This window comes from Equus asinus, chromosome 14 (genome assembly GCF_041296235.1).
Source record: "Equus asinus isolate D_3611 breed Donkey chromosome 14, EquAss-T2T_v2, whole genome shotgun sequence".
Taxonomy (NCBI): Eukaryota; Metazoa; Chordata; class Mammalia; order Perissodactyla; family Equidae; genus Equus; species Equus asinus.
Genome location: NC_091803.1, coordinates 10,798,695 through 10,812,325, shown reverse-complemented (window position 1 = coordinate 10,812,325; position 13,631 = coordinate 10,798,695). Strand labels below are relative to the sequence as shown.

Here is a 13,631-nt window from a genome sequence, read left to right as displayed (position 1 = left end):
GTCCATAGCAATAAATAGAGAGCAAATAAATAGAAACAAAGGTTTGGCATTTCTCTTTATCATTTCCTTTCTTCCTGACTTTACTGTCTCGCTCTTTGTCTAGCTTCTTGAGCAAGCAGCTCGTTGGTTTCTAATTTTTCTTTTTAGATAAGTATATTGAAGCTATCTTTCTTCGAAGTATTGTTTAATTCCATCCACCAGATTTTGTCACGTAGTGCTTACAGCTATAATATTTCCTAAGTTCCATATGAGATGCCTTTCAACGCAAGGTTCTGTAAGTTCCCGGCCATTATTATTATTTTCTCATCTGTCGCTCCTTTTACAAGTATGTAATGTTCCTCCTTGTCACCATGTTGGTTTTGTCTGGAGCCTTACCTCCAGATTTCTATAGATATACTTGTTTATTGACAAGTAAAGGACAAAATGAGGAAATATCTTTGCTATATATAAGCGTGGTATCAGTCTACACTCCTGGGACAGTGTAGACTTCTAATCTGTCACTTATCCACCTTTGTGAAAAGGAATTCTAATATTGGCTCACTGAAGTCATTTTGGTCAACAGCAGAGGAAATTGATAATATGTATGTTTTCATCAGTCAGATAGTCCACGTTGTGCTGTATTCACAACAAACTCCTAAGTCTCAGCTAAAAATAACCAAGGTTTATTTCTCGAACATGCTCCATGTCATCAGGGGCTGGCTCTGTATTATCCTTGCTCAGTCTGGAGGATTGAGTAGATGGCAGCTAAAAGATGCTCGATCCAACTTCTTGCACAACTGCCAGGCAGGAAAAACACACTCCCACTGTTTGCCAAAGGTTCTGTCTGGAAGAGACAACCTCACTTTTGCTCAAGTGTCATTCGCCAAAGGCTCACAGAGTCACCTCTGACTTTAAGGGGCCAAGAAGATACATCCCTTCTGTGGGCCAGAGAAGAGCCGACAATGTCTGGTGAACAGCAGTAATAATAACTATACACTGTGCTCTATTGTGCCTTCCAAAGCTTATTTTTGCTTTTTGTTTGTTGATTTTTCAAAAATTCCCTTCAGTTATGTGAGTTACCATAAATCCTTCTAGTCAATTTCTTTAATAAGAAAACTGAAGTTAGCCAGAGTTAGCTTCTTTCGCTTAAAAAAAAAACTATCTAAGGCATTAGATTTGGCGTTATAAATGTCACTGAGCGGCTTAGGAAAGTGAACTTCAGTTTTTACACCTTGGGCTGGTTTTGAAGAAAGGGTACACACCGATTTTTCAAGGATAAGGTTTTAATAGGAAAAGAAGCAGGGCATGGCATGAGCCAATATTTAGGTCCAAATAATTATTGGTGGCTGCAGCATGTCAGGCAGGGAGCCAGCTGTTTTTGCATATGCTCTCTAAGTCAAATTAATTCTTTATAAAAACAATATGAGGTGAGTCTTACTATTCATCACTTACATATGCAGAAACTGAGGGTCAGGGAGGTGAAATTACCTGTCCGAAAGTCACTTAACTAGCAAATGATGGCTTTGTTTCAACTCCATCATCTGATCAGGCAGAGGTGAAAGAGAAGAATGCAATGTGTGCTTTTGGGTAGTGGGTACCGTTCGGTTTGGCAGGACTGTGGGATACATGCAAGGCGGAGGGGCCCTTGAGTGCTAAGGCAGAGAGTTGGAGTCTATCAGGTAGGCAGTGAGAGGAAGGTTTCTGCATCAGAGAGGGCACTGGTGGAGCCATGCCTCAGAAACATTGATCTGCTATTGTCCTCTACGATGAAGAGAAATGAGGCACGCTGGAGGCCTGGAGACCAGTTGGAGGAGCATTGTAAAAACTCTCATAGGCCTGAATGGGCATGGGTGTTGGCAGTGGAAAAAGAAAAAAGTATTCTATCGAGTCTCCAGACGCCCAGGGAATTGCTGAACGAAGTCTGAGTTCTCCCTATGTAGATAGCTCCTACTTTTCATTATAGGTTTCTCAAGAACTTGCTCCCAGAAAAAACCTGGATGGAGAACAAAACAGGTAAGTGCCCAAGTGAGAAATCTACAAAGCTCCTCTCCCCAAAAATCACCTCTTCCCCATCAGTTGTGGGGCCTATCATTTCACCAACGGGGTTCCGTTCTTTCAAGAGTCTCTTATTTAAGTAGGACTATCTGTGGACGAGAGGGAGAAGGGACACTGGGAAGTGTCCTCATTAGCAGCATCCAGGCAAGTAACATAAATGTATGAGGGCACTCTGGGGGGGCACCGTGACGAACAGGGCACATGCTCCATGTCAGGGGGGCCTCTCGGTTCTGGCTGAGGGGCCCAAAGTTGCTGGATCTACTATTTCAGCAGAAACCTCATAGGCAAATTTTTTGGGAAAGTCCTCAATTTTACACCACTGCAACCAGTTTCAACTTTTTAATATCACTGCGCTGGCCACATTCAGCTCTTAATTTGTTAGCAGTTTGCCACCTCTAGGTTAAATGTTAGTACCATTTCATCAAAACCTTTCCAAATTTGAAAGCACATCTTTAGTAAAACTAGCTACAGAGCAAGTTCATTTGGATTGCCCAGAGCGGGGATAGAGAAGTCCGGGAGCTGGGCAGGGACTGTCAGGAAGCCCCTGGACCACGTGCTGGGCATCCTGGTGCCTTAGCTTTGAAAGGGAGATGGAAGACAGCAGTGACAATATTTGCTGCAACCGGGCCCTCCTGGGCGACCACCCAGAGCTGGGCTTGGAGCCGAAGGAGGGATGGGCAAGCTGTGCTGCTCCCAGCTCCAGTTGGCCCCTTCGCATTAACATTACAGGAGTGCAGTTGCGTGGTGTTTGAAAAAGCATCCCTAGTTCCACGAAACGATTTACAGGACACCAGACTCTGCATTTCAGAGGTCTCCGGTGTACCATAAAAAAATATATTCTAAAGGAATAATCTTTATCTGAGCTGAAGCTGCAGTGAAGGAAGCTCACGTCCAGCTGAGAGCAGCCGTGAGCTTCTGTTCACTCAGGGAAAAGTCTGTGTTCATGTTATTGGAGCAACAGTTTTTTCTCTCTTTGGCACTAGGTATCTAGTTAATATTTAGACACTATATACATTTTCTTTCAACTGTTGTCCCTTGCCGGGGTCCCGCCCCGGCGGAGTCCAGGTTCCTGAGGGATGGACGGCGTCGGCACGATGAGGGAGGGGGCAAATAAAGGGGACGTGAGACTTGGGTTGGTGTTAGCAAGTCCGACTTTACTGTGCACAAGTGTCGTTTATATATTTTTCAGGATTAGTACAGAAATAGTTTTACAAATATTCTCAGAGAGATAAGGAAGTAAGAAACGAGCACAAGAATATTTATTAGCATTCCATTCTATAGAGCATAAGGTTAATGATCGTCTTCTCTGCAATTAACTAGTGTTTGTTGTCTCTAAGCTAAAGGAGATAGGTACCTAGGCATCTGTTGTAATTCATGGTAAAGTTAAATCAAAGAGAGAAGGTCCAGGCCTCCGGACAGGACAGCAGTCCGTCTGGTTACATCCTGGTGGAGCCATCCCTGCCTCCCTCAATCATTTATGCCATTAGTGTAGATGGTTAATGGGAACAAAAGGCGACTCCAGGGTGTCTTATCCCCAGGGCTATCTGTATTCTCAGCGGGCAGTTAAACATCTTTACTTTTTCGCGCCCTTTAGGGGGTGGAAGCATTCCTTTGTCTTTTAGATTGTAGAGCTAATGGTCCCTTAAGTACACTGCCGAGAAAGTATCATATTGTTAGTAAAATAAAGGGCTGAAAAGCTAAACTAAACTATATATCTTCAAGAATAAAAAAGAGAAATAAGTATACACATAACCTTGATAGAAAGCATGCATATAATTCAGAAAATATCGGGGGTGTTGGCCGGCCATCCTTCACCGAGGGGCATTCTTGCACCCCTCGGCCCTTCTACTCACCAATTATTTATTATTTATTGCTTTTAGGAGAAAACCTCTATAACATTTTAACAGAAAGCAGAAGGTCAAGAATAATATATAGATACTTCTTGATCAACCAATTAACCAACAAACTTAGAAGGACGATGCATATGTATATTTAGAGAAAGAACTGGAGGGAGAAGGAAACATTAACCAGATGGAGGCCATAAACCTAATTCGACATCTTATCTGGGCAGGATTCCTTTCTGATTGTCTCAAATGGGACTGTGTGCTCCTCCATTAATTAACTGAAAAATATCTTGAAAGTTACCTGCAGGTGGTCACATTCTCTTACTATATCTAATTTTCCCAGGAGGTAGTGCCTCCCAAGCAGCCACCCAAAGGAGTGAAAACTGGAGGTTAAGAAAGGAAAAGGAATGAAGGGCAATTAGAAGCAGCACAGGTTTCAGAACTATGTGAGGGGCTGGCCGGTTATTCTTCACCAAGGGGCGACCCTGCACCCCTCGGCGTTAATCGGCTGGACCCTGTCAAACAGCCGATCAAATGATGTAGCCACGGCTCCCAGCAGTCCCTGTTATGTGATCAAACAAAACTGGAGATGCCAACCACATCAGCCCTGTAGGTGAAAGCAGACCCTCCAGGCACCCAGCTGTGGCTAGCAGGGTAAACAGGACTCACTGGAGCCAGCCTCTGGGAAAGACTGGCGCCATGTGCGTGCAGGGCCAGCCCCTGCCCCCAGGAAGCAGAGTTCGCTGGAGTGCCTCAGTTGACCGCTCTGCCTCTTCCTGCCATTCCAGCCTCGCGTTTCCTCTACCTCCCTGAGCAAAAGGAAACAGGAAGCAAAGTCTAGTCTTGAATGTTCCAAAGCCTTATGATGTTTACCATTCCCCCCAGGAGAGGAAGGTGAGGGCCGGAAATCTCTCTGCAAAGAAGATACTTTTTTTTTTTTAATTCAATGAAGTGACGCACAGACACAGCAACACAACTTCTCTCTGCTTATAAGTTGTTAAGAGTGATGATAGTCTCAGTCTATTTTAGTCCAGGGAAATCCGAACTCCTTTAGCCGCAATGGCCCCCAAGGGGCGCATGTGCATCTGTGGTTCAGGGTGTCCAGGAGGAGACAGCCTCTCCTTTTGGAGCAAAAAGCATAGTCAACCGGTGGCGGGACAGAGGCAAAAGCTCTAGGGCAAGGAAATCTGGGGGTTTGTGTCAAAGCTCCACCAATCAGGAGCTTCAAGCTAAGATGGGGAGGCTGGAAAGATGGAAGTTGGCATGGGAATCCTGGTATGGACAAGAAATTCCTCCTGGGTCAAAAGCAGGAGGATGTCCAGGAAGGGAGAAGGGCGGGTCATGGATGGACCGAGTTTGCTTGGAGTCCCATGAGAAAAGGGGAAGCGAGAGCTCACCACCTTGTGGCCCCCAGCTTCCTGGTGTGCGGCTCTGGCGGCAGGTGTGGGGCTCTAGTCTCTGAAAGTATTGGGAGAGGGAAGGAGAAACTGGCGTCCCAGGCTCCCAGGGGAGGGGAAGCACGCGGGGTTGGGCGGCAAACCCCTCCAGCGTGAATGCGTTGCGGGGCGGGGGCGGGGGGCGGGAGGGGGGGCACGATCTCCGCTTTGCCAGGTGCCCCAGCCCTAGCGCACGCCTCCGTTCCGCGTCCCAATCCACAGGCGCGCGCGAGGCGCACTCACCCTTCTCTCGGCGACGCGCGGGGCGCGGCGCGCGGCGCGCGCACGGGCCCCTCCGCGGCCCCTCCGCCTCCCCTCCGCGCCTCTCCTCTCTTCCGGCAGAAAGTTAGCAGTGGGGAAGGAACTCGGGGCTGCAACAGCGCGCGGCTGCAGAGGCTGAAGCAGGAGCCGCGGCGGAGCCGGGAAGCGGGGGCGCTGCAGACGGAACAGGTGCAGCCGACGGGTCAGTGCGCCCCCCTCGGGGGTGGTGTAGGGCCACCCGGACTCCGCGGGAAGAGTGGGGAGTGGGGCCATGCAGCCGGGCTCTCCCCTGGCGCAGCGGGACAGCGGCCAGGGCCGGGGGTGCATTGGAATCGCTTCACGCAGCCGGGGCGCCTGGGCGGCGGCGGCGGCTGAAACCATGTCCGGGCAGCGCCGGGGGCTGCTGCCGCGAGCCGGGAGCCGCGGTGGCCCCGTGGCCCGCACCTCCTCCGCCTCCGCCTCCAACTCTCACCGCGCCGCTGCCGCCCAGCGCCTCTGCTAAGTGGCCGCCGGCGAGCAAGTTGCTTTTTCTGTGCACCTTGTCCCTGTCCGTCACCTACCTGTGCTACAGCCTCCTGGGCGGCTCGCGCTCCCTGCAGTTCACCCTGGCGCTGCAGGAGCCGCCGCGCGCCGCCGCCGAGCCGCCGCGCGCCGCCGCCGAGCCCCCGCCGAGCCCGCCGCCACCCTCTCTGCTGCCGCCCCCCGTGCACCTCAGCACCCCCTCGCAGCCGCCCGCGCCGACGCCGGACAACGCGAGCCGCGGGGAGCCCCCGGAGCCCTCCGAGCAGCCCGCTGCCCCCGGGGCCGACGGCTGGGTGTTGGCAATCGGCGGCGGGGGCGCTCGGGACACCTGGCTCCGGACCCCGCTGGCCCCTGGCGAGATGATGACTGCGCCGAGCGCGCTGCTGGAGTGTGAAGCGCAGGAGACCAGCACCACCGACGAGGAGCTCGCAGGCCTGAGAGCGGCCAACGGGAGCATCGAGAGGCGCGGCGCCCTCAGCACCCCCGACTATGGGGAGAAGAAGCTGCCACACGCACTCGTCATCGGGGTCAAGAAAGGAGGCACCCGCGAGCTGCTGGAGGCGATCCGAGTCCACCCGGACGTGCGGGCCTGCGGACCGTGGGCATAGAGCCACACTTCTTCGACAGGAACTACGAAAAGGGGCTGGAGTGGTACAGGTAGGACTCTGGGCTTGGCGCAGGGGATAGATGGGTGGGGAAGACCCAGAGGGAAAGCTGCGGCTTCCCACGCCCTTGGATATCCAGGCACCTCCCCGAGAACCCTTCGCCCCACGAGGGCTCTGCGGACCCTGGCGGGCCTGCTCGGGGGAGCGCGGAGAGGACTGGAGGCTGGCCAGGGATTGCTGTATTTCAGGGTTAGGGGAGCTGGTGTCACACTGCCCTGCCTGCCTCAGGCTCCTCACCCAGGGAGGTGCTTTCTGAAGCTGCCTAGCTCCACGCCTGGGAATCCCCAGCCCAGGTGCCCGCGGGGTGTTTCCCAGCCTGGGCTCTTGTGGGGCTCTGCGCTGCTGCGTTGGGGACGCTAAGGCATGAAGCAGGATAGCTAGATTGACTGAAGGGCTTTGAGATCTCCTGGAATCTCTCAAAATCGCCCTCAAACGTATTTGCGTGTCTGGAATCCGACTTTAGTATTTTCAGGTTAGAGCAAAATGAACAGGGAACAGTTAAAAAGATGATGCTGGCGAGTTTTGGCTTGCTAGAAAAGACTGAGGATGTTCCCCATCTCCAGCAACCCTGGGTTGCTTTGGCATCAGGAGCATCAAGGTCTGCACGACAGTCGGTGCCCTAAGAGTTTTTACATCCTGCACCCCTGCCCTTTCTTACCGTCGCCTCCTTGGCAACAGATTAGAGCTTCTGTCTTGTGAGATGTTCATCTCCCTTGTCTTCCACCGTCTCCCAGCGGTGAGGGAAAGGAGAGGAGAGTAGAAAGTTAAGTGCAGGTAAAATAACTTAGTGATCCGGCTTTCTTGCCCGCCATAACATTTAAAAAACACTGGAGCAGATGCCCAAAAGGCAAACCTCCTTTACTCCCCACCCCTTTTTAGCTCTTTCTGAAAAACATCTGGATGGCTGGTCCCATCTCTGTTGCGTCTCAGTAATTAATTGGAATTGTCAGACAAACACAGGCTTTGTCAGCTAAAGTGGTATTATCATCTTCACAAGGCCAATAGGTAAAATAAGGATTGTTTCCTGACGAGTTGCCTTGCTGTTGAAGAGATGTGCTTTCTAAGTTTAAATTGCAGCCTGCGACAGTTTTGGAAATAACCTGACTTCAGAAATATATAGTAAATGTGTATTATATAATAATACATATTGCTGTATGTGTGTATTATATAACATCTATTATATATGAATATATAATATGTATTGATTGATTTCTTCCGCTTTAGAAAATACGCCTTATGCTTTCAAAGCTTGAGAAAAAGTACACTTAGGCATAAACATTCCAGCAGGTTAAATGGAAACAGCAAACGTGTCTGTTAATGTCTCGTCTGTTTCAACAGACGAGTTGCAACATTTTAGGAGGCTTCAAACAGCCCCTTCCTATCAAAACAGAAACCAGTCAATGCCTGCTTGAACTGGAAAATCAGTATTTATAACATTGCAAGTCATGGCTTCGAGTTTGCGATTATAATTAAAAAGGTGTCAGGATGATTAATGCAACAACAGCAAACCAGAGAAGGAAGGGGATGTTTGGGAAGGTTTCGGTTGTTTAATTGTTGGTTGTAGGAATGTTCTGATTTCTGCTGTGGGGCAGCTTCAGCCCTATGAGGGTCACTGTGGTCTTTTCCAGTTCTAATTTTAAAGCTGTGTATCTTGTGAGAAGTGTCAGATGCCATTTGGGGGAAAGGAAGGCCTGAAGATCAGACCTTTCCAACGTGTGTTGTGTTGCTTTGTGGCAGCTGGAAATAGAGATGGGGGTGTTTGACTCAGGTGACTTAAAATAACGTTGATGACGTGTGCGTGGTGGAGTGCGTGTCAGGAAGTCCCATCGTAGGGTCTGGAGAATTTTCTGAATGAAAGGATAGAAGATGCCAGATTTTCTCATGTTGTTTTACACTGTGGCTGGGAAAGGAAGGTATGAACCGGCCTCGCTGTCATGACATGGCTACTGAAGATGTCATTCCAGCTCGGTGGTACTCTCAGCCATCACTTGTGGTATTTGGACCTTGTGGTATTGCGTGTCAGTATTTGGTAGCCACCTGTAGAACTGTTCCACTGGAGAGGTGTGGACAGAACTGGATCCTCTTGATCCTCACTTCAGAGGACCATGCGGTGTCTCTGTGTCCTCGATCTGCTACGCCAGTGACTTGCCTGTGGGAGACCCTTATGTTCAGTGGTGCCGATTGGAAGTGCGGGAGGAGAATCTGTCTAACATAGAGGTAATCATTAGCCACCCAAACCTGGCTGTTGAGAAGACTCCCAGAAACCCGTTGGACCTGCAGGAGCCGAGTGGGCTGGCACTGGCCTTGGACCGCTCTCCAGCCTTATGAGGGACAGCAGTGCTTTGAGGACATTTGTGGGAATTTTACTTGCTGCACCTCTTCAGGCTCCTCTCTCTCCCATGTAGGAAGAGGGGATGACAACCTCACTCTATTGTAGAAAAGGAAACAGTGGCATTGATTCAAACGAGTAACAGAAACCCTTCCTCTTGGTTCCCTGGTGCAACTGCATCTTTTCAGTGGTGGCATCGCTACTTAAATGGTTATACCACGTATTCTGCCTGAAATCTTACTCTACTGTTTAACTGGTTAGAGATCCACAGGTTAATTAAAGGCTTTGATTTCCCCCCATATATTTATTTTGTTTTTGTTTTTCTTTTCAGCGTGTTTCCCAATAGCCTACTAATTCTGCTAGTGTTTCTGTTCTGGTTGTGTTTTCAGCAAGAGGGAGAGCGAGAAGAAATTGGGGCTGCTCTCGGCACAGCTGGCTTGGGGTTTCCTCATATCCAACTAGGCAGCCCTAGCAGTTTTATTTCTGGTGTTCCTCAGGCTGTATCTAAATCTGGGTTTTGCTTTCTCCTGTGCTGTTGATCTAACGTGAGTCAAAGACACATCTGAGATGAGAACATGTGCATTGGATTTTCAGGGCAGGGTGGACTGATGGATTAGGATGTGTGTGTTAAAGCTATGGAGAAGCAAGCCTCACTTGGTGGATGGACAGAGGCCAGTGATTAATAAGTGGGAGTAGATTAAACCCTCCACTCCTTCCTCTGTCCACCCCCCAAATAAAAGGGTAAAGCCAGAACACACCTTTCAGTATGAGCTGATACACTCTGGCTGGGCAGAGACCTGAACTCTCCTAAGGGATGGGACCTTGTGGCAGGCCAACTGGCTGCCACAGCAGAACTCATCAAAGTGACAGAGACGACTCGAGCTGTGGCCTCCCTCGTGGTTTACAGACTGAACAGTAACCGTGACCACTTTGCTCTGGGAGCCACTCAGCTCCAGGGTGCTGAGAAGGGACCCTCCACGGTTTCCAGTTGTCTGCAGTGGTAGCAGTTAATAGGCAGGTCCCATTGGCTGGGGGAAAATAACTCAGGAAAACAGCTTCAGTCATGCTCATGCCACACAGAGGAAAGTGGTCAGCAGCGTTATTCGCATGTGGTATTTGGAGAGAATGAAAGAGGACAATGGAAAGGCACTGGCATTGATTGAATGCCTGTGATTGTGGTGGTTGGTGCTTCACAGACATGTTATCACATCGGGGTGTCATGATGAGGCTGTGAGTTAAACAGCAACATTCCTGGTTTACACTCCAGGTGGCTCCCAGAGGGTGAACCACTGGCTGAAGGTTGCTCAGCTGGTCAGTGGTTGAGTTGACCACATCTGTCCAATTTCAGAGGGCTGGTTTCTTTCCCTGTGCCACGCTGCCGCACAGAAAGTACTAGAATGTGTTTTCCTTCTTTCATTCAACAAACACTTAATAACGTTTACCATGTGCCCAGTACTGTTTTAGGTACTGGGGATAAAGTGGAGAAGAAGACAGAGGGAGGACCTGTTCTTGTGGAAATGGCATCTTTTAGTAGGGCGTTAGGGGAGACAGCAAACAAATGAGTCGTTCTTTTAACCTTTTTAATGTGGCTGTGGAAAACTTAAAATGACACTTGTGACTCCCATTGCATTTCCACTGGGCAGGGCTCCTGTAGAGCAGTGCTTTTTAAACTTGAAATGCACATGGATCACCTGGGGTGTTGTTAACATGCAGATTCTGATTCAGCAGGTCTGGGGAGGGGCCTCAGACTCTGCGTTTCTAACTTCCCAGTTGATGCTGACGCTGCTGATCCCTGAACCTCACTTTGAGAAGCAGGAGTCTAGAGAGTAATTGGGGTGTGTGTGTGTGCATGCACAGATATTATTTTGAGTCAAATGGTTAGGGGAAACCTCTCTGGGGAGGGGATGTAAATGAAGTGAAAGAGTAAGATCCTTCCATGTGGAGATCTAGGTGGAGAGGTTTCCAATAGAGGGAACAGCAGGTACAAAGGCCCTGAGGTGGAAGCAGGCCTTATGACCTTACAGAGTGTTCTTTCATTATTTCAAAAGCAAGGTGTTTGTAGCTGGACAAAATTGGGTTTTGCAACTTACTACTTAGATGATCTTGGTTGGATAACTGATTTAACATCACTCATTTTCAGTTTATCTGAGAATAATTCCTTCCTTGCAGGATTGTTGAGAGGAATAAATGAAATAATAAAAGTGAATGTATTTTCTAAGCAAAAAGTGAGTATCCTAGACCAAAAATCCAAATGGACTCAACTACTGGGTTTTTCCATTTCTCAAATCCTTTTGGTCTCATATGCCTTACCTTCTGTCACAGCTGTCTTAATACTGAGAGAAGAGTCTGTTATTGGGGGTGTTTTTAGGAAAAGTCTAATAATGATTGGCTTTGCAGTCTACATCTGCTTAACCTCTTAAACCAAGGGTCACCAACTCACATGCCTTCTGGGCCCACAGCGATTGTATAAATGAGTGAAACAGACCAGGTGGGGAGAAACTGGGACGCACATGCTGTCTAAAGGGGCAGCTACTCTTTTCCATGTGCAAATGTGGCATCAGGGTTATCAGATCTTCCACTTGGTAAGAGAAACTGGAAATCCAGTTTTTGATGTGAAATTATCTGGTGTTTAATGTTGGCAACAGATGGAAATTTCTTCTGAGCACAGTGTGGGCTAGCACTGCGGACAAACAAAACCCACCTGTGGGCTGGGTACAGCCAGCCGGCTACCAGTCTGTGACTCTGGCTTAAACTCATTTCGGAAAGTAACTGGCACACCCGTACCCTTTGTGGTTGTCAGAATTGTGGCTTCTGTGTGCTATTTTAGGTTAGAGTTTTCCTCCTTTGCAGATTTTGCAAGAGCGTGGGGCAAATACCTCCCAGATACATTGCAACAACAGCAAAAGGAGCTGGGTAGAAAGAGGAACATTGAGGGAGAAAAGGACAATTCCCCCCAAAATTTCCCATTTGTTCCCAATGAACATTTTCCAGAAGTTGAGAAAATTTTCAGCTTTTCACTCATTAATGAGGCAGTCCCCTATTTGATCCATATTGATAAACTATACTTATATAATAGGTTCTGGTCAGGTGGATTGAGTAAGACATGAGAGTTAGAAAAATTGGGTTCTGGCTTTGCCTTGCCCCATCCTAGTTCTGTTGGGCATCGGGTTACTTATATTAAATTGTTTCTTTCTGTCCTTTTCTTTTCTTTTCATCTTTTTTTTTTAAAATCCCTGTTTCTTTTCTGATGAGGTTGTATTGTCTCCGTAGGGCCCATTCGCCCACTAGAATGCTTTGGTTCTGGAGCAGACGTCTGTGTTAGACCCTTCAGAGGAAGCACGAGAGCACTGTAGGAGCAACATTATTTGGAGCCTGTTTTTGTATCTCTGAGTCAGAATCCACTGCATCCTCCTTGTGTGACCTTAGACAAGTTACTTACTATCAGCAAGCCTCCATTGTTTTGTCTGTAGAATGGGCTCAGTGTTACTTACTTGCAAGTGATTATGTGAGGGTGAAATGAAGCGGCGCTTAAAAAGTGTCCCCACGCAGAGTGTGTGACATGATAAATTTCTTCTTCTCCTTCTCTCCTCTCTCTCTCTCTCTCCTAATTTTCCTTTTCCTTTGCTTTTCTCCTTCATTTTCCTTCAATTCCTTCCTTTTATCCTGCCTATCAGTACGGAGGGCCCTACAGAGAAAGCTGTAATGCATTTTTCATTAACAAATTGTCTTTCATTTCAAGATTATGTCTGAATGAGGGATTTCAAACCCTGAAGTGACTCTTAAGTAGCTCTCCAGAGAATAATCCAAACCGATTCCAGAATTTGGTCTACTGTGACATGAGCCGAAGGAGGAGAAGAGCCTGATTTCCTGGGGTACCTGCAGCCAGACTTCTCCACTAAGGGGATGGGGGAATGGAAGGGGGCAGGCTCTCGGGGCTTTCCTGCTCACATTTTCTTGAGCCCACAGTAGGAATGGAGGCCGCCTGCAGTGGAGAGGGACTGAGGCATTTAGAATGCCGAGGGCATGCTTTGCCTTCCATTTTTCTGCAGAGCTGAAGGCACTGGAGAAGGCAGGACTGTTCGAGAAGATCCCGCCAAACTCCCTACGTTGCGATTTGGCCACTTTCCCTGGAGTTCTCTGGCCATCAGAACATGATTTAATTATTTTAACTTTTGTAAATCATACCAGGCATTTTTAGTTTTAAATTGAGTCAGGAGAGGGGCCTTGAGACTTTAGGTGAATGAGAGATTGCTAGGGTTGTGCGTTAGAAAGTTTTAAAGGTTTTGGGTTTGCATAATGGATGCTATTTCTGAAACTGATTGAACCACCGATCTTTCAAGTCATCTCTTGATTCCATTGGTTTCTGCGGCTTGACAAGCTCCTCTATAACTGTTTTGGGAATTTCAGTCTGAAATTATAATTCACTAAGGGAGCTTTTCAGCCCATCTTGCCATTAATTAAAAGCAAGTGGTTGGTTAGGGTTGCCTGCCTTTACTTTTTTTTTTTAATCTTTATTTAAGAATGTGTAAAGCATATTTAC

The 13,631-nt window shown here is 48.3% G+C and overlaps 1 protein-coding gene and 1 long non-coding RNA gene across 5 annotated transcripts in view; both read left to right on the top strand.

Annotated features, from left to right (window-relative positions):
* Positions 1-13,631, top strand: part of LOC123282602 (uncharacterized) — a 151,884-nt gene that overhangs the window by 47,494 nt on the left and 90,759 nt on the right. The window contains exons 7-8 of one of the 4 annotated variants that reach the window (XR_011494111.1): positions 1,943-1,992; positions 4,667-5,435. The exons of 2 other annotated variants lie outside the window; for them this stretch is intronic. This is a non-coding gene — a long non-coding RNA (uncharacterized lncRNA). Of the gene's footprint in view, positions 1-1,942; positions 1,993-2,114; positions 2,572-4,666; positions 5,436-13,631 lie in introns of those variants that run through there. One more of the 4 variants, XR_011494110.1, reaches the window with a different exon arrangement.
* Positions 5,665-13,631, top strand: part of LOC123282395 (heparan sulfate glucosamine 3-O-sulfotransferase 4-like) — a gene marked incomplete at its 5' end in the record, with an annotated part of 133,690 nt that continues 125,723 nt past the window's right edge. The window contains 2 exon segments of the mRNA XM_070485368.1: positions 5,665-6,693; positions 6,696-6,754. Of these exon segments, the coding sequence (XP_070341469.1) occupies positions 5,665-6,693; positions 6,696-6,754 (1,088 nt within the window).